The sequence below is a fragment of the Gymnoscopelus microlampas genome (assembly GCF_963454915.1).
Source record: "Gymnoscopelus microlampas genome assembly, chromosome: 2".
Lineage (NCBI taxonomy): Eukaryota > Metazoa > Chordata > Actinopteri > Myctophiformes > Myctophidae > Gymnoscopelus > Gymnoscopelus microlampas.
Genome location: NC_139939.1, coordinates 50,439,524 through 50,463,764, shown reverse-complemented (window position 1 = coordinate 50,463,764; position 24,241 = coordinate 50,439,524). Strand labels below are relative to the sequence as shown.

Here is a 24,241-nt window from a genome sequence, read left to right as displayed (position 1 = left end):
GAAAACGGAAAGCAAGCTGGTGTACATGACCGAGTCATGTCTTGTTTACATTTGAATACTTGAGATTTATACCTCTTTGCATGACTGACACTTTCGCCGTCGCTGAAAATAACAGATTGTCAAGCTAACGACGCGACCTGTCGCGATGCGTCCCGTCGTTACTGCAGCTTGATAAATTAACCCATTGAGACCTGAAGCCGATTCTACATGTCTCCTAAATCTCAACAGTATTCTGAAAAACGTATGTTTCTATATCAGTGGTGCTCAATCTTTTTCATGTCAAGGACCCCCAAAATGATAATTATTTGGCCGCGGACAACCATAAAAATATTTTATTCCAGGGACCCCCCAGAAGCAAAGATTTGAGTTAAAAATGTTCGCTTTAAAAATATATGCATTCAAAGATTTGCACACATGTTCACGATTTTTCAAAAATAGCAGATCTACAAGCTCGTAGCGCGGCACTCGGTGCCGCGCTACGAGCTTGTATATCTGCTATTTTTGAATAGCCCAAAGTGTAAAATAATGCTTTTTAGCTCAAATCTAAAAATGACACAGTTCCAGGTCTCAATGGGTTAAGCTTTACTGTCGTCCAGATTTGCAGCAGAGGTCTCCCAATGGCTGACCTGTTGCCGCAAGCTTTGCCATACTGTAGCACAGCCTGAAGGAGATCAATGCTCCGCATTGTTTTAATGGCCTTCATTTATTGCGGGCCTAACAAATGGAATAATCAGGGGCCATTGATCCACATGGTGAGAGGTGCTCGGGGCCGCGCTGTGGAGTGTAAAGGACTCGCCCGGAGCCCCATGCTTGGTTATTAACCCATTAAGACCGGGAACACAATCGGTGTAATTTTAAGATTTCTTTGGCTATTCAAAAATAGCAGATATACAAGCTCACTATCAGCTTGTATATCTGCAAATCGTGAAAATGTATGCAAATCTCTGAATACATATATTTTTAAGCGAACATTTGTAACTCAAATCCTTGTTTCTGGGGATTCTACAAATGTATTAATGTTGCTACTGTATATATCAGTGGTGCTCAAACCTTTTCATGTCAAGGACCCCCAAAATTATATGTATTTGGCTGCGGACCCCCATCTGAAAATATTTTGTTACAGAGACGTCCTCAGAAGCAAAGATTTGAGTTAAAGATGTTTGCTTGAAAAAAGAAATATATATATATTCAAAGATTTGAGATTTTTCAAAAAGCTTGTATTTTTTTAATAGCTAAAGACATCAAGAATGACACAGATGCGTCCCCGGAATTGAATGGGTTAATGAGAGCAGCACCGCCACCAATTACACACATGGGCCTACGCTGGAAGTCGACGCATGCACGCAATGCACATGCATGTTCTCGTCTGTTTTTCTCGTGCTCGCTCGCTCGCTTTCTCTCTCTCACACACACACGCTCTCGCTTTCCTTTCAGCAAAGGCCAGAGAGCAGAACATGGTTAAAGCCTGTGGTCATTCCCTGCTCTGATGTTCTGTCACATTTCTGCCCCCCCCCCCCCCCCCCCCTCTCTCTCTCTCTCTCTCTCTCTCTCTCTCTCTCTCTCTCTCTCTCTCTCTCTCTCTGTCTCTGTCTCTGTCTCTCTCTCTCTGTCTCTCTCTCTCTCTCTCTCTCTCTCTCTCCTTTCTTCTCACACACAGGCAGGATTTATGAGATTATCGGAAATCCATGAGGTCCAGCAGGCCCGTATTAAAATGTAATTTTGTTTAGGCTTTGCCCTCAGATTAATGATAACAATCAAATTAACAGTCACTGCTCCACCCACTTGATAAAGAGCCACTTGTTATAGAGGAACAGAGAGCCCTATAGCCCAGTGAGAAGACATAACCCTGTTCTCAGTTTTTCCCTGCTCAGCTTTTGCTCTTATTGCCGTTCCATTTTCCTTCTGCGCCTCTTCCTCTTTTTTAGATCTGATCACGCTCCTGCTATTTTCGCTTTGGTGTGTATTTTACATAATAACACAGATGTTGCTAATAAGCACATTAAAGGAGGAGTTCACCCAAAAAATGACTTATTTTCTATCAATTACACGCCCCATGAAGCCTTGATTTCATGGATTTATTTTTGTTTTTGTGGCATTCCTAAGACAATAATTTGATGACCGTGTGTATTTCCGGTAGGAGACACAAATAATCAACTTTGTGTCTCCTACCGGATACATTAGCCGGTAGGAGACGGGAAAATTATTAGCTTAGGAATGCGACAAAAACAAAAAAGAATCCATGGATTCATAGGGTGTGCAATTGATAGAAAATAAGTCAATTTTTGGGTGAACTACTCCTTTAAGCCATTTTTATCCATGCAATACACTTTTATAGTATGCCAACTATTATCCCCCCCTACGATTAATAATATTTTTTTCAATACACAGTTTTACTCTGCACTTAAAATACAGTACGTATCCACTTGAACCCAAGCATCCCTGTTTTGGGGGATCATTCGTAGAAAGCGACGCGCTGTGAGCATCATGTAGATCATCTATTTCTGGCGTTTTGGTGTAGAGAGGGAAAAAAGAACGGACCAAGTACAGACTTAACCCTGGTCAACTTAGTATTAGTTTGCTAATTATAAAAGGTTTAAGTGGTTCAAGTTTTAGGATGTTGAGTGCCAGAATAATTTCTGGCTATTTCTGGCCAGTGCGATTAAAAAGAAAGTGCTTTGGAAGCGAGATGCAGCCTTTTTCAGTTATACTTAAACAAGGAGTGGATGGAGCTGCAAATCTTCAGATAATGATATCTTGGGTTCTGAACATTTAAAAAAAAAAAAAACCCAAAAAACATATGAATGGCACTCAATGAGTTAACGTGTCTGTCTTGCATTTTGTGCTGGGTACTCAAGTCATTTATTTAATTGTGAGACTGGCCATTGTCTTATATTTTCTGTTCTCATTTCCTTGTTCATTTGGCTTCTAAGCAAGACAACCATGAACCCTCTTAGTACACAAAGTCGTAGACGTATGTTGGAACTTCCAATGGGCCTTGTCCAAGTCTGGAGTTATGATTTCCAGCCAGGGCAAGAACGCTTTAAAACGTTATTATTACATGCCACACATGCCCAGATATGAGGTTTCTACCGACAGCAAGGATAGAGTACAATAGCAGCACTGAATGAAAGATGGTTAACCCATTAAGACCTGGAACTCTGTCATTTTTAGATTTGAGCTAAAAAGCATTATTTTACACTTTGGGCTATTCAAAAATAGCAGATATACAAGCTCATAGCGCGGCACCGAGTGCCGCGCTATGAGCTTGTAGATCTGCTATTTTTGAAAATTCGTGAAAATGTGTGCAAATCTTTGAATATATATATATTTTTAAAGCGAACATTTTTAACTCAAATCTTTGCTTCTGGGGGTCCCTGGAACTAGATATCTTGATGGGGGTCCGTGGCCAAATACATATCATTTTGGGGGTCCTTGACATGAAAAAGATTGAACACCACTGATACAGAAACATACGTTTTTCAGAATACTGTTGAGATTTAGGAGACATGTAGAATCGGCTTCAGGTCTCAATGGGTTAATTTGCCACCATGGTGACTCCATTAAATAAATAAATGGTGGCGTGTGTCTGTATGGGAAAGTGAACGAATGGTGAATAAATGAGCTAACAAATTAAAAAAGAGTGATGGGAACCGCATCTGGCCACCGTCACACCTAAATGCCATCCTGCAATGTAATGATGAGATGGAACTGAAAAACACCATCTCCCATTCATCTCTATTATTGTTATGTAAATGAGTATCAAACGTGATATTAATTGCATGTATTCGAAGCTGGCTGGAAACAAATACTTTCATTAACCCATTAAAGACCTGAGGCCAGTTCTATAAAATGTCTTCTAAATCCTTTTTGGGAAAAAAAAAACGTATGTTACTATGTCAGTGGTTCTCAAACTTTTTCATGTCAAGGACCCCCAAAATGATATGTAATTGGCCGCAGACCCCCGTCTCAAAATATTTTGTTCCAAGGACCCCCCAGAAGCAAAGATTTGAGTTATAAATGTTCGCTTTTAAAAATATATATATTCAAAGATTTGCACACATTTTCACGATTTTTCAAAAATAGCAGATCTACAAGCTCATAGCGCGGCACTCGGTGCCGCGCTATGAGCTTGTATATCTGCTATTTTTGAATGGCCAAAGTGTAAAATAATGCTTTTTAGCTCAAATAAAAAAAAATTACACAGATGCGTTCCAGGTCTTAATCGGTTAAGGCTGTTTATATTATGATGTTAATCATCTTGGCATCGAGTTCAAATCGGCTGTATGTTTATAAGGGATTGTCAGAGGGATTAACTCCCGGAACGAAACTAGAGTATTATCCATCCACTAAACTCTCTCTCTATTCAAATATTCTGTTGCAAACGGGTCTAATGAATGTCCTTGTTAGTATGACAGTCCTTCGTTACTGCTGTCCACTGTGCAAACATTGGCAAAATTCACCTTGGATCGTAATGTAGTCCTCGTTATAATGCAGCCAATTATATACCCAAATCTGCGTCCTTGTGCGTGTGCACGCACGCACATAATCCCTGTTAACCCATTAAGACCTGGAACTGTGTCATTTTTAGATTTGAGCTAAAAAGCATTATTTTACACTTTGGGCTACAAAAATAGCAGATCTACAAGCTCATAGCGCGGCACCGAGTGCCGCGCTATGAGCTTGTAGATCTGCTATTTTTGAAAATTCGTGAAAATGTGTGCAAATCTCGAATATATATATTTTTAAAGCGAACATTTTTAACTCAAATCTTTGCTTCTGGGGGGTCCCTGGAACAAAACATTTTGATGGGGGTCCGCGGCCAAATACATATCATTTTGGGGGTCCTTGACATGAAAAAGATTGAGCACCACTGATATAGAAACATACGTTTTTGAGAAAACTGTTGGGATTTAGGAGACATGTAGAATCGGCTTCAGGTCTCAATGGGTTAAGAGCCGGTGCATATTATAGGTCCATAGTGACGGGTCTGGCTTGTGACTCACCGGTATATTCCTGGCATTACTACTACGATTTCCCAAAGGATACTGTCTGTGGTTTGTTTGATTTTTGAGCATTGGATACAAATTAGTTAATTATTGAAGAGATTAAAATCAATTTGCAGACAGTTCGGAACTCGCTCAGCTGTTTCTGTCTGGCTGAAAATAGTCTGTAAGACAAAGGGGTGCCTTCATTGATATTCCCGTTGTGTTATCTGTGAGATAGAAACACAAAATGCTGTTTTTACCACTTGTTCTTCAGCAGATTTCCCTGACATTTTGCCAGACATGGGAGTAAAGGCTTTTTTTTCCCTAGGTGGACTGTGGCCTTAATATCTCCTAGGGGCCAGTTGTCAATTCAGTTGTGGTGTTTTTTTAAAGGGCAAACACCAGCCTGCCTTTTCCCCAATGGGGTCAATGTCTTAGGCCTGTGTTTTAGCCATAAAGTGTTTCTTTATTACCAGTATTGTTCTGTTATTGTCTGGCCAGTCCTATTGTACTGGCCTACATTAAACCATTAAAGCATCTGTGTCATTTTAGATTTTTGCGCTGGCTATTCAAAAATAGCAGATATAGAAGCTCATAGCACGTCACTCTGTGCTGCACTATGAGCTGCTATTTTTGAAAATTTGTGCAAATCTTTGAATCGGAGTCCTGCAACGGGCCGGGTACCCGCGGATACCCGATGGGTACCCGCGTTTGACGGGTGAAAACGGGTGAAAAATGTACTTTGATAAGATCACGGGTACAGGGACAGGCGGTACTGAACTAATCGCAGGCGGGTATCATTTGATTGTGAAAATCAGAGAGCACTGTTTCCGCCCAAACAACGTCACTTGTGTAACTTAACCATAGAACTTAACACAGCACAACTGCATGGAGCACGCTGGTCAGTTATCTTAAACCTTCAAATTAAAACCATCTGACGACGTAAACAACGACACATGTGTGCTGCGTACATGCGCGTTCGCGCGCGTGGCTTAAGCTCGCTCCTCACTTGATTTCTTTACGAACCTGACCACTGAATGTAGCGCTGTTGTTGAAGGCTGCAATCTTTTTCAACACACTTTTCAATAGGATTTACATTTTACTCTGCATGTAATCACGGGTAAACGGGCGGACAACGGGTCGTTTATTTGACGGGCGGGGCGGGTCTGGTTTGTATTTTTAAATAATCACGGGTGACGGGTCGGTCTACGGATCTGATCTTGACGGGCAGGGCGGGCGTGGGTTCTCAAAATTGGACTCGTGCAGGACTCTGCTTTGAATATGTATATATTTTTTTTAAGCAAACATATTTAACTCAAATCTTTGCTTCTGGGGGACCCTGGAACTGAATATTTTGAAGGGGGGGAGGGGGGTGTCTCTGGCCAAATACATATCATTTTGGGTCCTCGACATGAAAAAAGTTTGAGCACCACTGATCTAGCAGTTTTTTCAGAAAACTGTTTGGCCTCGGGTCTTAATGGGTTAAAGAAATGTGGTGGAGCGTGAGCTGTTGTAATTACTGTAGTCATTATTCCTGTGAGCTGAGACTCATGACATGAGTCATCTTACAATAGATCTCTGAACCGTTGGCTGTTGTCAGACGGCAGAGATTTGTGGTTGACCAACTTGACCTTATGGCTAATTGGAGCCAAGAGGCCGCGAGGGTTCAGATCTTTCATCTTTTCTAAAGGTTGAGCTTTTTCTGTTAGTTAAGCATACTGGTAGGTCTGTCCCGTGGCTACTGACATCGCTCACAGGCTCTTAACCCTTTAAGGCCGGGACAGGGAACGCATGTGTGTCATTTTAAGATTTCTTTGGCTATATAAAAATAGCAGATCTACAAGCTCATAGCGCGGCACCGAGTGCCGCGCTATGAGCTTGTAGGTCTGCTATTTTTTTAGAAAAAATCTTGAAAATGTGTGCAAATCATTTTTAACTCAAATCTTTGATTCTGGGGGTCCCTGGAACAAAATATTTTTTAGATGGGAGGGCGTCCGCGGACAAATACATATTATTTTGGGGGTCCTTGACATGAAAAAAGTTTGAAAACCATTGATAATATAGCAACATAAGTAAAAACAAACAAAAAAAAAAAAAACTTTAGGAAAAAAAACCTGTTAGGATTTAGAGGACATTTGTAAAATCCTCAGAAGCAAAGATTTGAGTCAAAAACTTTCGCTTTAAAAAAGTATATATACATTCAAACTAAAGATTTGCACACATTTCCACGATAAAAGAAAATAAATAGCAGATCTACAAGCTCGTAGCGCTTGTATATCTGCTATTTTTATAGAGCCAAAGAAATCTTAAAGTGACACAGAATGCGTTCCCGGTCTTAAAGGGTTAACAAGGAAGACAAACACTGATGAAGCTGTGACTCGGCACCGGCCCCACCTGAGCAGTGAGCACGTCCGTCAGCAATTATCTTGCCCTATCGATCCCTGTGTCATTGACTGAGTAGACAAGCAGTCATAACACCAGTGTGATTCAACGCTTTTAATTCTGCAGCCCACATAACCCCCAAGACAATTTTATGATAAAACATAATGGCAGATACAACTATCCTACTATCCCATCCCAAATGGAGAAAACATGCCGTCTGTCTGTATCTGTTTTTCTCCTCAATGGGGTTGGCCATTCAATATGATATTGCTCATGGGTAATTGAGCATTGGCGGATTTGTCAATTTTCCCTAGTTTAACCCATTTTAGACCTGAAGCCGATTCTACAAATGTCTTCTAAATCCCAACAGTTTTCTGAAAAACGTATGTTTCTATGTCAGTGGTGCTCAAACTTTTTCATGTCAAGGACCCCCAAAACGATATGAATTTGGCCGCGGACCCCCATCTCAAAACATTTTGTTCCAGGGACCCCCCAGAAGCAAAGATTTGAGTTACAAATGTTAGCTTTAAAAATATATACACAAAGATTTGCACACATTTTCATAATTTTTCAAAAATAGCAGATCTACAAGCTCGTAGCGCGGCACTCGGTGCCGCGCTATGAGCTTGTATATCTGCTATTTTTGAATAGCCAAAGTGTAAAATAATGCTTTTTTAGCTCAAATCAAAAAGTGACACAGGTGCGTTCCAGGTCTTTAAAGGGTTAAGCTGTTAGCATTTTTGTGAAATGCTAACAGAAATTCCTGTTCCTCAGTCGTGAGCAGTGATGGTGGTAACAGTGATGCACTGGGGGAACTGTCACTGGGGGGGACTTGTCTGGGGGTGGCTGACTTCCAGAGGATTGCTTGGGTTGGGTGACAGTGATTGTGGATTGACTGAGAGCTCTCCTGTGTGAGAGAGGTTTGCTTTTGAAACTTCTTGTGGGAAGTATAGTTTTGAGTTCTTGGCTGCTGTAGGGCGCGTGTCTGTGTGTACATTGTCACTGTGTGTACATTTAAATGCTTGCCAATGCATCCTATGGATAAATGTGTGTTCTATTTCAGATGGCTGTGTTTACTTGACCCAACTCTCTCTCTCCCAGTGGAGTACATTTGAAGTACACTGACGATGCTGGCTATAGCCAAGTCACTGTCAGACATGTGTTCTAGGTTTGGGAACATGTCACTATTTTTCCATATACTGTGTGTGCATTTGATGTTTGGCGTTGAGATCTCACGTCATCTACAGTATGTTTGACCATGTTAGATCACCATGGTTACTCAAGAGATTAGAGCACTCCTTATATGGATCCTTATATGGGTTATTTGGGTATGATAGCACACGCCATATTTGGGTGTAGCTGCAGTGGGAACTCTATATTTGGTTAATTATTTCTGAGTCATAGTAACGGGGGGCCCCCAAGGGCTGCAGGGGCCCACCGACTGACCGATCACATTACCAATTAGGCAATTTTAATATAGGATTTAATGGCATCTGGAGGTAATCGAATTAAATCAAACTCATGTTGAATTGGCACAATATGCAGGGTGTTTTCCCTCCTCCTGTAACACTGTAACACCCTATAATGCTAATAATAATGCTAATAATAATAAACAAAGACACTACTAGGTTATATTTCTAATACGTTTTAGTTAATGCTAGCCCTATTTCCAGCTTTGTCAAATGCCACACTCAAAGACCTTTCCATTTATGTATATCCCTATGTTACAAAATGGTCTGTAAATCAGTGGTTATCAAACTTTTTCGTGCCAAGGACCCCCAAATAGACACTTATTAGACCGCAGACCCCCATTTGAAAAGATAAGCCAGGGACCCCCATAATAGAGGATTTTTTACGGCTCACTAGCAGTGATTTCAACCATTTTAATTACAAGGACCCCCAGTTTGACATGCATTAGGCTACCGACCCCCATGTAATGGCATGTATGTCTCTGGGACCCCAATTCATATTGTAAAATATGGTTCCATTTGTACACTCTCAGAGTTACAGACCCATAAGGGTCCATTTGGTCCCTGTCCATCATTTAGCTGGGGGACCCCCTGGAACCCCCTCAAGTACCCCTGGGGGTCCTCGGACCCCACTTTGAGAACCAATGCTGTAAATTACTGATTCTTATTTGTCTTTTTTCTAAATATGTTATTCTTTATTGAAAACCTCAATAAGTGATTGACCTTTATGCCCATATATGGAGTTCCGTGTCAGCCATGCCCAAATATGGAGTCCAGTCCAGGCCAGTCTATGACGTCAGTACTTTGATTGTCATATTGATAAAACCAGGGCACTCCATATATCTGGATTTTGCGGATTTACATCAGTCCCTCGGGCCCTCTGGGATACATATGCACGTCTGAAAACGATCGGTCGGGCGGTTCTCGAGATACGCGGGACACACACACAGACACGCAGAGATTTGCGTAATTTATAGAAGGATGGTCTGTAACGGACTCAGACTCAGCCAGGAGGTTTATTTAATTGTATTTATTCTTTATTATTGGTCAGTGTTCATTTCTAAAATGACTTGATACCATTAGAAGTGTTAATATTATAATAATATGATAAGTTAAAGGGGTATTTCACTTTAAAACTCTTCTGGGGTCTTTTTAACGTCTAGTCTGGCTTTTGTGTGCACCCCAGATATTTTTTTAAATGAAAACAAAATAAACGAAAAAAGCAATTGAGAATCCACGGCCCCCTCACGCATAAGAAGGACAATATCAGTCACCACAACCAGGGACGTGTGTTTTCAATCAGTCTAACATATTAAAATTGAGTTTGAAGTTACACTGTTTGCAATATTTAGATATGGATCTAAATATCTAATCGCGATTCCTGTTCGCTTGTTATAGAATGTTTCGCTCAAAAATACTTAGTAAAACACAGGAAAACAGGGATTTATTTCTCCGTTATTATTTTAACAGGGAATTGAATGGAGCAGTAAATCTTTGGATCACTTTATCTCCTGGTTCTTTGCGATAAAAGCAAAAAAAAAAAAGGTTTTATATATATATATATATATATATATATATATATATATATATTTTTTTTTAAAGAGACGTCATTGGCAGTGTGGGCTTACTAAAAACAGCCGTCAAACGACCTCATTGGCAGATAATTAGTTAATCTGGGGTGCACACAAAAGCCAGAGTAGACTCCGATGTGTTTTAAAGTGAATTACCCCTTTCAAATATTTTTTTTATTTATAAAAGTTATTGGTTTAAGAAAACAACCTTCTGAGTATGACAGTGCAAAATCCATATACAATAGATAGACCATCAGGTTGGTAATTGGTACATTTTACCCTTCTAAAATCCTTAAGTCTCAAAAATCCCATATCGTTCAGGCTCCATCATCATCACCATGTCACCATCAATCAGCACAACCCTACTGTGTGCACAACAGCACCACAGCGCTAGTATATGCCTGTCAGACCTCGTCGGAGGAGAAGGTGCACGATTCTCCTCTGCTTCATATTCCAGCCGTCACAAACATTCATATCTAGGAGCTGTTCAGTAGTACATCTTTTTTCTCTGCCGGTCTCTGCAGCTCCACAGTGGGAAGCAGTTGGGGAGTTGAACAATAAGTTAATGTCGTCAGCACAATTCCCGGGCCATGGTTTGACAGCGTTGTCATCATGCTGCACCGTGTAGGTAGACGCTTGATTAACACTTAACGCTTGATTACGCTTCATTAAAGTCTGATTAGTTTTGGTGATCTCCGGCCTGTTCGTAGATGGTATATACCAGAGGTCTTCAACAGGGGGTCCGGGACCCCTAGGGGGTCCTCAAAGTTACTACAGGGGGTCCGCCAAATCTTTGTGTGATAGGATATTTTTTTACATGAACCACTTGAACCCTAGCATCCCTTTTCTGAGGAGAACTTTAGCCAAAAATAGCAGATCTACAAGCTCACAACGCCTCGCAGCGCGAGGCGTTGTGAGCTTGTAGATCTGCTATTTTTGGCAAAGAGGTTTGGTGTAGAGGGAAAAAAGAGCAGACCAAGTAAAACAACAAAGATGACACACAATTGTATACATAGTGGGGGTCCCTGTTTCATCTCTCTCTCAGCTAGGGGGTCCTTGGCCTGAAAACGTTGAAGACCCCTGGTATATACATTATAGAGTTGGGCAATGCTCATAGTGTGTAAAGCAGAGGTCTTCAACAGGGGGTCCGGGACCCCTAGGGGGTCCTCAGAGTTACTGATGTCAGGATGGCAGAGTCACTACCCATCTTTCGCCGCAGGCTGAAAACCCTCCTTTTCAAGAAACACTACCCTGACCCTCCCTCTTAGCCTTGCCTACTTGTTGTCAATTATTTGTACGAGCTCTTGTTTTATTGGATCTTGTTTATTCGATACACTTATTTGTTTTAGCTCTTGCTCATTTGATTTTCCTATTTGTCTCATCTGTTTAAGAAAGTAGGTAGCTGATATATTGCACTTTTACCTTAGCGCTAGGTATACTCTTAATTGCTTGTTTTAGAAGAGAATGCACTTAAGACTTCTGGTGATTAGTCGTTTTCTACCTGCCTACCTATGTTGAATACACTTATTGTAAGTCGCTTTGGATGAAAGCGTCTGCTAAATGACTATAATGTAATGCAATATACAGGGGGGCCGCCAAATCTTTGTGATAGGATTATTTTTTTTACATTAACCACTTGAACCCTAGCATCCCTATTCTGAGGAGAACTTAAGCCAAAAATAGCAGATCTACTTGTAGATTAGATAGACTATTTTTGGCAAAGAGGTGTTTTTCCCTCTACACCACGTAGAGGTAAAAACGTTTTTTGAAAAAAAGATATAAAATATTTTTTTAACGATTTTTCAAAAATAGCAGATCTACAAGCTCGTGCTATGAGCTTGTATATCTGCTATTTTTGAATAGCCAAATAAATCTAAAGTGACACAGATAGAAAACTATGACGAAGAATGTTTGTCGACTACCTTTTTTTCAGTGACGAAAACTATATAAAAACTGAATAAAAAACTAAGCTATGATGACAAAAACTATGACTAAATATATTGACCATTTCGTCAAGAAATAAATACTAGACAAAAATGTTATGGAGGACTAGAGGCTGCGTGTGGGTGTCACACTCTGAAAATAGCTGATCTACAAGCTCACAATGAGTCTGCAATGCGTTGTGAGCTTGTAGATCAGCTGTTTTCATATAAATCAGGCATTTACGATCACATTTACATCAAGGCCTGCCAAGATTTTTGTCGACTAAATCGACTGTAGATTTAGTTGACTAAAATCTTAAGGTATTTAGTCAAGTAAAACTAGACTAAAACTAAAATATTTCAGATGACTATTCAAAAGACTGTGACAAAAAAATAAAATAAAATGTGCTGTCAAAATGAACACTGGTGCCAGAGGGCAAGGTCTATGTATGTATTTGTGCACGCACACCAGACACGTTTATATTTGCTCTCATGCGTGCCTTTAACCCATTGAGACCTGAAGCCGATTCTACATGTCTCCTAAAACAGTTATCTGAAAAAAGTATGTTTCTATATCAGTGGTGCTCAATCTTTTTCATGTCAAGGACCCCCAAAATTATATGTATTTGGCCGCGGACCCCCATCAAAATATTTTGTTCCAGGGACCCCCAGAAGCAAAGATTTGAGTTAAAAATGTTCGCTTTAAAAATATATATATTCAAAGATTTGCACACATTTTCACGAATTTTCAAAAATAGCAGATCTACAAGCTCGTAGCGCGGCACTCGGTGCCGCGCTATGAGCTTGTATATCTGCTATTTTTGAATAGCCCAAAGTGTAAAATAATGCTTTTATAGCTCAAATCTAAAAATGACACAGTTCCAGGTCTTAATGGGTTAACCAATGCAATATCACTGTAGCAGTCCTCCACATTAGTGTTAATTCTATTCCGATTGTGTTCAGAATGTAACCAATAGGACCCATTCTGTGTCTTATTTGTGTAGATTTGTATTCCGTGCCGGAACACACACATGCGCCCCTTCGGTTATGCAATACCCGTTGAAGATGGAAGTAGGGCTTGCTTATGCTTTTAGATCTATTAACTGTTATTCCCTCCCTCTTTTTCTCAGATGAAGACGGTGAGCGTAGCCCTGGTCCTGTGTCTCAACGTAGGAGTAGACCCTCCTGATGTGGTCAAGACCTCCCCCTGTGCACGGCTGGAGTGCTGGATAGGTGAGTGAATATGTAACGCGCACAGCACAGCGCAGCACAGCACAGCACAGCACAGCGCAGCGCAGCACAGCACAGCACAGCGCAGCGCAGCGCAGCGCAGCGCCGCGATGCGACGCGTTGTGAGCTTGTAGATCTGCTATTTTCAAATAGCTGACGTATATGTTAAAGTGCTCATGTGGCCCATAGTCGCTTCTTTTGGGCTGGTTTTCCCAGACCTGGTTGCTTGTTTCTCTCACAGAATCTGGCAACACTGAGCACAGCACAGCAGAGGAGAGGAGAGGCGCTGATTTGAGAATAGTCATTATATCCTGTCTGTGTAATTGAATATGTACACACTAGCCTGTGGGTCCACTGGGTTTGGGTAAGCTTCATTAGAAATGATTGTGGTTACTTTTGAGGCGTGCCAGTCAACACAACACAGCATGCAAAAATGAAAAAATAAATAAAACTCAAGGAGCATCATCATGGTAGCTCCACTCTCTCTCCCTCCCTCCTTCAGTCTCTCTCGCTCTCTCTCTCCCTCTCTCTTTTCCCTCGCTGTACAGACATGTCTACCTATCTTTGAATATGTCTCTTAACCCTTTAAGACCTGAGACCGATTCTACAAAATATGTCTTCTAAATCCTAACAGTTTTCTGAAAAACCTATGTTTATATATCAGTGGTGCTCAAACTTTTTCATGTGAAGGACCCCCAAAATGATATGCATTTGGCCACGGACCCCCATCTCAAAATATGTTGTTCCAGGGACCCCCCAGAAGCAAAGATTTGAGTTACAAATGTTCGCTTTGAAAGAATATAAATATATTAATTTGCACACATTTTCTTGAGTTTTCAAAAATAGCAGATCTAGAAGCTCGTAGCGCGGCACTCGGTGCCGCGCTACGAGCTTGTATATCTGCTATTTTTGAATAGCCAACGTGTAAAATAATGCTTTTTAGCTCAAATGAAAAGTGACACAGATGCTTTCCAGGTCTTAATGGGTTAATGTTGTCAGTAATCGCATGTGTACCGACAAATTTTTGGAAGGGGTCAGGACTAAACCTCTATTCTATGAACATCAAATGTGCCGTGCTTTATGAACGGTGTAGGAGGAGAAATTGCTGGTGCCCCTCCAAGTCAGATAAACTCCTTTAGTTACAATCTCTTCGAGTCGCAAAACGTGGAGGTCTGGGGGTGTTCCAAACTGGTGAATGGACATACACTGGACAACAAGGCTGTTACATCTGCTAAAATGACTGAACAACAATGACACGGCCATGAGAGAGCTGCCCAGAGCCTCGTTCCTGTTGATTGGTTCCTGGGCTTCAGGAAAAAAGCCCTGTCCTTGGTGCTGCCGCTGTCCGTGGTACCGAAAAACAGTGTCAGTGTCAACCAAGGGCCAAGGCTTGGATATTTACGATGAGCCCAACACGGAAGCTTATGAATGGCCAGAGTGTGGCACTGTTTTACCCTGCGCCGACCTGCGGTGTCAGAAATAATTTATTTTAACGCAAGTGAATGGGTTTTTTGACAAACTTTAGACTAGATTTTCTTACCGTAATAAAAATTGTCATAAATTCTATATGCTTCCAGTCGCTAGTTTAAAGTCTCCTTTCAATCATCAGGATATGCGTTTTGCTAAATTATGGTCCTATTTATTATAAAATTGACAATATAGTAGGCTATGCTCCAGGAGGCGCGGGATGATTTGATTGACAACCTACACAACCAATAGCATTCATTCCCCGCCCCGCTCTTGATTGACAAGCTACCCAACCAATAGCATTCTTTGGGGGTTGTTTTCCGGTTCCCGGGTCACATGTCTGGTCTCAACCAATAGCGTTTGAGTTCCGGCGTGGCCAACTTTATATATTAAAGATGGGAGGATACACGTTCCTGAACTATCGGCTTCATTTTCGGTCTGTAGAAAGCAGGGGAGTGGCTTTGTCCATTAATTTTTTACAGTCTATGGTGTCAACACAGTAATCAGCATCGCATCTATGACTTCTGTTGACATTGCCACGCATGCTTCCAACAGAATGCTTAAGAGGCTCTAAAACAGTGATTCCCATCTCAACCTGTCGGTCTGGACTCCCAGGGGGGTACCAAAATGATTTTGGGGGGTCCCCAGATTATTTGCTTAACCCATTGAGGCCTGAGGCCGATTCTTACTAATCAAGCCCCGACTTAAGTCCCAGTAGCTACCCACGTTCAGTCCTCTTAGGGAAAGACAGGGCCCCTCAGTCCGTTTCTCCGGAACTACTCTGCCGGGACCAGGGGAGGCTTTAGCACGTGCTAAACCATTACTGCGTCGAAATTAATCAACAATGTATATACTACCAAAAATGGTTAAACATTGGCCAAATTGTCAAATATTAGAGGAAACATTTTTGAAAATAGCCGATCTACTAACACCACGCAACACGAGGCGTTGTGAGCATGTTGATCGGCTATTTTCACAATGGAACCGAGGCAAACTCAATTTAATGCCTCAATTCCAAGAGCTTGTCAGGGTGGGGGGTCCCCAGTACAAATATGATTATTTTGGGGGTCGCGGCCTGAAAGGGTTAAGAACCACTGCTCTAAAATAAAACCATCAAGTGGATTATTGGGCTTGTTTAAAGCTTCTGGGGAAGTTGGCCTGTTGGACATCTGCTGATCACTCCCTCTCCATTTCTTATGTATGTTCAGCAGTGCTGCAATTGGAGAGGACATTTTGTCCATTACACTGAAGGCACGCTTGCAGGTCCTTCTGGCTAAATACAGCTTAACAATTTGGTACACAATTGTCGACAGTTGTAATGCGCACAAGGGATTATATATAGCCAGACATGATCAAATTGTAGATCATAAATTGCTAAAGAAATACTTTCTCAGAGGCTCGAAGGTTATAAATACACCCGTGTTGAGAGTGACTTCTTTAGAAAATGTCATGGCAATTATAATATGTATAACGATTTGACAGCAAACACACCTGATGATGTTGTTGTAGACGAGAGCCACGGTGTACACATTCTGAAGATTGGCTGTTCATTTATCAACAACTGATTTTTATTTTTGGTAGCTTAGCACATTTACACAGGCTAGTTGTACGAGCTCTGCAGATGACATGCCTCTCTAAGAGTAAAGCCAAGTAACTCGCAAAGAACAATCAAGTACAAGAAAAAAAATATATATATATATTTACTTTGGTTTATTGATTTACTTTGGTTGAAATAAGTATTAAATAGCTCTATATTCTGATAGTACTCATTGCTATAGAGTGTTTGTTCAGGAGTCTCCCATGTCTCTCCAGCTCGACTGCCTGAATTATTTTCACTGCCTATTATTATTCATGCCAGAGATTTTTCAATGAAAAAAAAAAGTACTCAGGAGCTGAGATACAAAATGTAAAAGTTTTCAAGTTAACAAGGAAGTGGATGAGAGTCTAGATCTTCGAAAAATGATATCTCCTTGGTCTTTGGGTCAAATTAAAAAAAAGAAAGTAAAAAAAAAAAGAAATTGCATTATTTTTTTTTACTAAAAACGAGTTAATTCGATCTTGGCAAGTAAGTGATGAAAAACTAAAAACGAGTTAACTCGTTCTAGGCAATAAATGTGTTAAACAGAAAATGCATTTTCAGTGCTCTTTCACTGATCATTTGGGGGTCAAGGACCCCCAAAATGATATGTATTTGGCCGCATCAAAATATTTTGTTCTAGGGACCCCCAGAGGCAAAGATTTTAGTTAAAAATGTTCGCTTTAAAAATATATATAGTCAAAGATTTGCACACATTTTCACACATTTTCAAAAATAGCGCGGCACTCGGTGCTATGAGCTTGTATATCTTCTATTTTTGAATAGCCCAAAGTGTAAAATAATGCTTTTTAGCTCAAATCTAAAAATGACACAGTTCCAGGTCTTAATGGGATAAACAATATGTCTATAGTTTTAGATCCGTTGGCAAAACGTTCCACAAAGTTTCGCCCCCCTGTACTTGTACACTCATAGTTGAGAGCAGTGTTAGGATAGACAGATAGTTTTGCAGCCACTGATATGCGTTAATGATCGTTGTCAATTGAATTAGATAACCACAATAATACGTTAACTGGCGCAATTGCAGAACGCTACTAATTCATATGCACATTTTCATATTGAGTTATCACATCAAAGCCTTGCAAATAGACTCATAATGCTGATCTACATTTTCTCGTTGAAGCTTCATTCATCATCAACAACAATCACAATGCTTTAATTGTCCCTGCATAAAGGATATCGATATCTCCTGCAATTTTCTGTCAATATGTTATTCTCTGCCTGCTGGGCATAATTTGATATCCCCCTCACTCAATCCATATCCTGCAGCTCTTTATGCCATATTGACACATTCTCTCATCATTATTTCAACCCCGTGGTGCACTTGCCACTTTTCCCCAAACACCTTTGTCTGAGGAAATGTGCAGATTCATAAAGAAATGCCTGGTCACGCTCATACTGACAGCTGTTTTTCCTTCACATTGCTAATGAAGTTGGTTCTGTATTAATGGGGCTAGATTTGTTTTTCATCAGTCATTATAAAACCCATTAAGACCTGGAACGCATCTGTGTCACTTTAGATTTCTTTGGCTATTCAAAAATAGCAGATATACAAGCTCGTAGCGCGGCACCGAGTGCCGCGCTACGAGCTTGTAGATCTGCTATTTTTGAAAAATCGTGATTTTTTTTTTTTTTTTTTATAGATTAGGATTTCGATTTTTTTTAAAGATTCGCCTCAGTTTTAATGGGTTAAAGGACAACTTAAGTTTTTTACAACCAAGGTTTATGTTTTAGATTGTAATTAAAGTAAATAAAATATTAGTGTTAAAATGTTTAAATGTACTGCTTTCTATAGTTTTAGCAATTTTCGTGATCTTTTTTTACAGTGGGCGGGGGCATTCTGTCCGGTGGCTAAATATGTATTTTTTTTACACAATAACCCTGTGTTTTCTTTATTATTATTTACAGTATCTCTTCTAGCCCCCAATAACTCACATCTTTTTTTTTATTGTGTAAAAAAGGCATATTTAGCCACCGGACAGAATGCCAAAACTGTAGAAAGCAGTACATGAAAAAAAAAGAACATTCGTCTTTTATTTTCTTTAATTACAAGCTAAAATATAAACCTTGGTTGTAAAAAACTAAAGTTGTCCTTTAAGATATAAATTATATGGGTTGATGAATTTGTATTTGCCTTATTTTTTTTACAAGGTCCCTGTGTTGAATAAAGTGTTTGTGTGCCGGGCGTGACACCTGTGGATATCAGTGTGCTCACACTACCTCTTGTGTGTTTGTTTACTCGCCAGACCCTCTGTCGATGAGCCCACAGAAAGCCCTGGAGACCATTGGGGCCAATCTGCAGAAGCAATATGAGAACTGGCAACCCAGGGTGAGTGAGTTCTCATGAAACTCTTTCTCCTCTTTCTGCCCCTTCTCTGTGACATGTGGTGTTAATACTGTCTCTCTCTCTCTCACACACACACACACACACACGCACACGCACGCACACGCACGCGCACGCACACACGCACACACGCACACGCACACACACACGCACACAGATGAAGCATGCTGCATACAGACCTGTGACAGTAGTTTATAAACTACTCCATTGTTGCGAACGCAGCGGAAGGAGGCACGCATTCGGCGCAAGTGAGCTTACTATGAAACCGTGCTCGGGTTGTGTGTCTGTCTGTCTGTCTGTCTGTCTGTCTGTCTGTGCACTGCCTGTGTGCAGCCGCGCCCCCATGTGACTCACGCTCTCATTGGCTGCTGACAGATCTCAGAGTGCACTACAGTGTGGCTGAAATCCGCCTGCCCCTGGGTGACTAATTACACTCCTCTGAGAGAAATATAGCAGCTACAGTCAAAAATAACATCTACAGGAGTTCATCTATTGGGATATCTAAGAATTCCATGTCATTTGTGCATATTTCAGGCCGGATGGCAAGTTGAAAACGCCTTAGTTTGAGGACAGTTTGAGATGTCTTCTTGCTAGCTAGCTATGCTGTAACATGGGATTCCAAATGACTAATTTGCACTTTTAGGAAAAACAGAGCCAGATACAGTCAAATAAATATGATTTTCTTTGGGGGGGGGGCAATAACTACTACAATGGTGTGTTTTAGCCTTATTTTTGCCACAAAAAAAAACTACTTTCTAATTGCTCATTCCTTTCTATTCTTCTTATTGTTATTTTCAAGCTGCGTTCGCTTCCCGCGTTCGCGCGTCTTACTTGTCTACAATGCTTTGTATACCAGATCCTTGGAGTTTCTATTTCAGGGCACAATCAAGATATTTTCAGATAAGCTGTCATTCCTGTGGTTGTCACCTTTACCTATCCACACGCCACTCAAGTAGGCGCTGAAAAGAATTTCAAACGCTTTCCTTCTACACCACTGTGTGATTGCACAGAGTGTCAGAGTGCGTTGCGTCACATAATAATAAACCACCCAGCCTCTCAACTGTGTGTTTGCGTTCTGCTCTGTTCCACAAGCAACAGATCCCAGAGCAGAGCAGTGTGAGATCAGATGTTGCTTTTAATCAGACTTTCTTACCCTGAAGACACTCTTTTCAAGTCTGAGAAGAGTTACCAGTGTGACAGACACTCCATGTACATTTTCCTGTGTTTGTGTTTACTGTGTGTGAGTGTATATTTGATAGTTTGACTCTGACTGTGTGTGAGTGTATATTTGATGCAGTGTTGATTTTGACAGCAAATTTTGATTTAGTTTTAGTCATAGTCTTTTGAATAAAATTCCATTTAGTTTTAGTCATATTTTAGTCATCTGGAATGTTTTACTGTTAGTCTGGTTTTAGTCGTCTAAATATCATAAGATTTTTAGTCAACTAAATCTACAGTTGATTTAGTCGACTAAAATGTATTTTGGCGGTGCCTTGATGGCGTTGTAATGGCTGATTTTACACTTGGTTGCATGCTGAAAATAGCAGATCTATAAGCTCACAACGCGTCGCAGCTTTGAGTTGTGAGCTTGTAGATCTGCTATTTTCAGAGCGCAACACCCGACACCAAACATAAAATGACTTGTCTTAGTACTACTGGATCTCATTTTAGTCTAGTTTTTATTTGTTGACTAAATTGTCAGTATATTTAGTCTTAGTTGTAGTCATCATAGCTTAGTTTTTATTTAGTTTTTATCTAGTTTTCCTCAGTGAAAAAACGTAGTCGACTAACATTTTTCGTCACAGTTTTAGTCGACGAAATCAACACTGATTTGATGGTTTGACTCTGTGACTTTGTGTGAGTGTATATTTGATGGTTTGACTCTGTGACTGTGTATGAGTGTATATTTGATGGTTTGACTCTGTGACTGTGTGTGAGTGTATATTTGATGGTTTGACTCTGTGACTGTGTATGAGTGTATATTTGATGGTTTGACTCTGTGACTGTGTGTGAGTGTATATTTGATGGTTTGACTCTGTGACTGTGTGTGAGTGTATATTTGATGGTTTGTTTCATATGTTTATGTGTACAAAGGTGGAACACTTGTTCAACAACACAAGAATATGAATACAAGCCGCCAGGGACCGAGTTGGTCGGCAAGAGAGACACCAGGAGACTTGTGTAGTTTCTTTAAAATGTCATTTTTCCTCTTTTATTTTTCCAATAACAATTGAATAAAAATGTGACAATCAATAAATCAAAAACAAAGGAGGTCGACTTAAACAACTGAACTGGGGCGTCCGCTGGCCTAGCGGTCCAGGCGCATACCACATAAACTGGTAATCCAGCATGACAGCGTGTCGCGGGTTCGTCTCCTGTTCCCGATTTGTATATGTTTTTCCCACGTGGGGCGCTCTAACGAAACTTTGGGATCATCCAAGGGAGTCTCTGAGAAGGAGAGGCCGGATGTGGATCCATGTCAAAAATGCTTCCGGTCGGCCTCTCCAATGTTATCTCCGTGACTAAAAGCTTAATATCTCCATTTCGTGGTGGAAGCCAGCCGTTTTCGATCGGCGATCACTCTGCAACGGAGGATCGCGTTAGAAATATTATTGTTCCAGGCGTTAGTCGGGACCCTCTGCCGTCTCGCACGCACGCTTTGTTTACATGCACTTCCGCGTCGGGGCTTCTACAGCACGAAACATATTGACGTAAGTGGATGGAAGATATGCTGGCACTAGATGTACCCTATTTTAATAAACCTCTGGCACACAACGTGTAAAAAAAAAAAAAAAAAACTTAAACGACTGAACTAAACGATATTACAATACAACTGAAATATCAAAGTACATTTCTTCACAATTGTAATAATACATTCAAACTCATAATAAACCCCCTAGCCCCTCCTCCTCCCCATATGCCATAAGGGGGACATGGTACGGTCCCCCAATTACCCAGCTCCTTATAAGGCGCTCTGAAGCAGCTGGCGCGCAAATGAGGAGAAACGGTCAAAGGGGGGACAAAGTGAAAGAAAAAAGAAGGATGTTTCTCCTCAGTGAGGAGGTAGATGTGTGTACTACTGATGGATGTGTTGCATGGTGATGGTGGGGGTTGTGAGAGAAAACACTTGTCACACCCCAAGCTCACATGCGCGCTAATGGAACGGAGAAGGCAGGGCATGAGTAAGAGGGTTTGACAGGAGGCGGGAGGAGGAGGAGGAGGGCGAGGAGTATGGAGGAGAAAACGGCACCACGGCAGGATAGAGGAGGCAACGGGGGGGGACGAGTTAACCCAATGAGCATATACTCGCATAATATTGTTGCTTTAACCCATTAAGACCGGGAACGCGTCTGTGTCCTTTTTTTGATTTGAGCTAAAAAAAGCATTATTTTACACTTTGGCTATTCAAAAATAGCAGATCTACAAGCTCGTAGCGCGGCACTCGGTGCCGCGCTACGAGCTTGTAGATCTGCTATTTTTTTTCAAATCGAGATTTATTTAGCAAATCATTGAATATATATATTTTTAAAGTGGATATTTGTAACTCAAATCTTTGCTTCTGGGGGTCCCTGGAACTAAACATTTTGAGATGGGGGTCGGCGGCCAAATACATATACATTTTGGGGGTCCTTGACATGAAAAACTTTGAGAACCACTGCCATGGCAACATAAGTTTTTTTTCAAAAAAAGACAGTTAAGATTTAGAAGACATTTTGTAGAATGGGAACCTCAGGCCTTAACGGGTTATTAATCGCACAATAACTTATCGCAAAAGAAACGTTTTGAACACATATACTGTACTTATGTCACCCGTTTTCTGAAAGCCACCTCCTCCTACCTCCCCCCCCCAAAAAAAACAGCTCGTGCCATCAGCGGTGAAACACTAAACCAGGTTTAGATGGAAATGTATTTTTTTCGCACACAGGATGGAGCGAGATGGAGAGCACATCTCCAGAGAAAGTGAGTTAGGAGCATTGGTGGAAAAAGTACTCAAATTATTTACTTAAGTAAAAGTACCAATACTGCAATATAAAAATACTCTGTTACAAGTAAAAGTCCAGAATTAAAAATGGACTTGAGTAAAAGTACAAAAGTATTGGCCTCAAAATGTACTTAAAGTACCAAAAGTAAAAGTACAAAATATTTGAAAATAGCCGATCTACAAGCTCACAACGCGTCGCAAAGCGACGCGTTGTGAGCTTGTAGATCTGCTATTTTCAAATAGCCGAGGTATAAAATAGGTTTAAAGTGGTTAATGTTTCATTATATCACAATTTATATCGGAAAAGTAACTAGTAACTAAAGTTTTCAAGTAAATGTAGTGGAGTAAAAGTACAATATTTGCCTCTGAGATGTAGTGGAGTAGAAGTAAAAGTATTGGGAATACTCAAGTAAAGTACAAATACCTCAAAATTGTATTTAAGTACAGTACTTAAGTAAATGTACTTAGTTACTTTCCACCACTGGTTAGGAGGCAAAGGAAAGGCTGAGGCGAAAGGAGCACAGATATTCAGAGATGGAGAGAGAGAGAGAGAGAGAGAGAGGAGCTGAAACAGCGTGGGCTCACTGTAGATCACCCTGTGGGGTCGATGATGGAGGCGTGTGTGTGGGAGGGTGAGAGCGCTGCTCTTCCTTCTCTAGCCCTAGGACTCGGTGCACTGCAGGAGACCAAATGCACACGAAACAGAGCAGTGCATCTTCTCAGTGCTGCTACACCTAGACAACTAGAATGTTCATAATATGTGATTACGTGAAGCCTAACCCGCTCGGCTTCTCTCAAAATGATGACAAATTGCGTGTTAGCCCCTTAAGACCTGAAGCCGATTCTACAAATGCCCTTTAAATCCCAACAGTATTCTGAAAAAAACGTATGTTTCTTTATCAGTGGTGCTCAAACTTTTTCATATCAAGGACCCCTAATATTTGGTTCCAGTGACCCCCCCCCAGAAGCAAAGATTTGAGTTAAAAATGTTCGCTTTAAAACAATATATATATTCAAAGATTTGCACACATTTTCACGATTTTTCAAAAATAGCAGATCTACAAGCTCGTAGCGCGGCACTCGGTGCCGCGCTACGAGCTTGTATATCTGCTATTTTTGAATAGCCAAAAGTGTAAAATAATGCTTTTTAGCTCAAATAAAAAAGTGACACTGATGCGTTCCAGGTCTTAATGGGTTAAGTACGAGTGTAACTTGAATCGGCAGAGGCTACACTGTAAATCGCGATTGTGTTCATTTAACTCTGCGTACTAAAAATTGAACATTTTTACACTCAA

General features: G+C 40.7%; 1 protein-coding gene across 2 annotated transcripts in view; it reads left to right on the top strand.

Annotated features, from left to right (window-relative positions):
- rptor (regulatory associated protein of MTOR, complex 1) overlaps window positions 1-24,241 on the top strand; it is a 256,743-nt gene that overhangs the window by 14,367 nt on the left and 218,135 nt on the right. For both annotated transcript variants that reach the window (XM_084044061.1, XM_084044060.1), the window contains exons 3-4: window positions 13,460-13,562; window positions 18,867-18,949. In XM_084044061.1, the coding sequence (XP_083900187.1) occupies window positions 13,460-13,562; window positions 18,867-18,949 (186 nt within the window). The remainder of the gene's footprint in view (window positions 1-13,459; window positions 13,563-18,866; window positions 18,950-24,241) is intronic.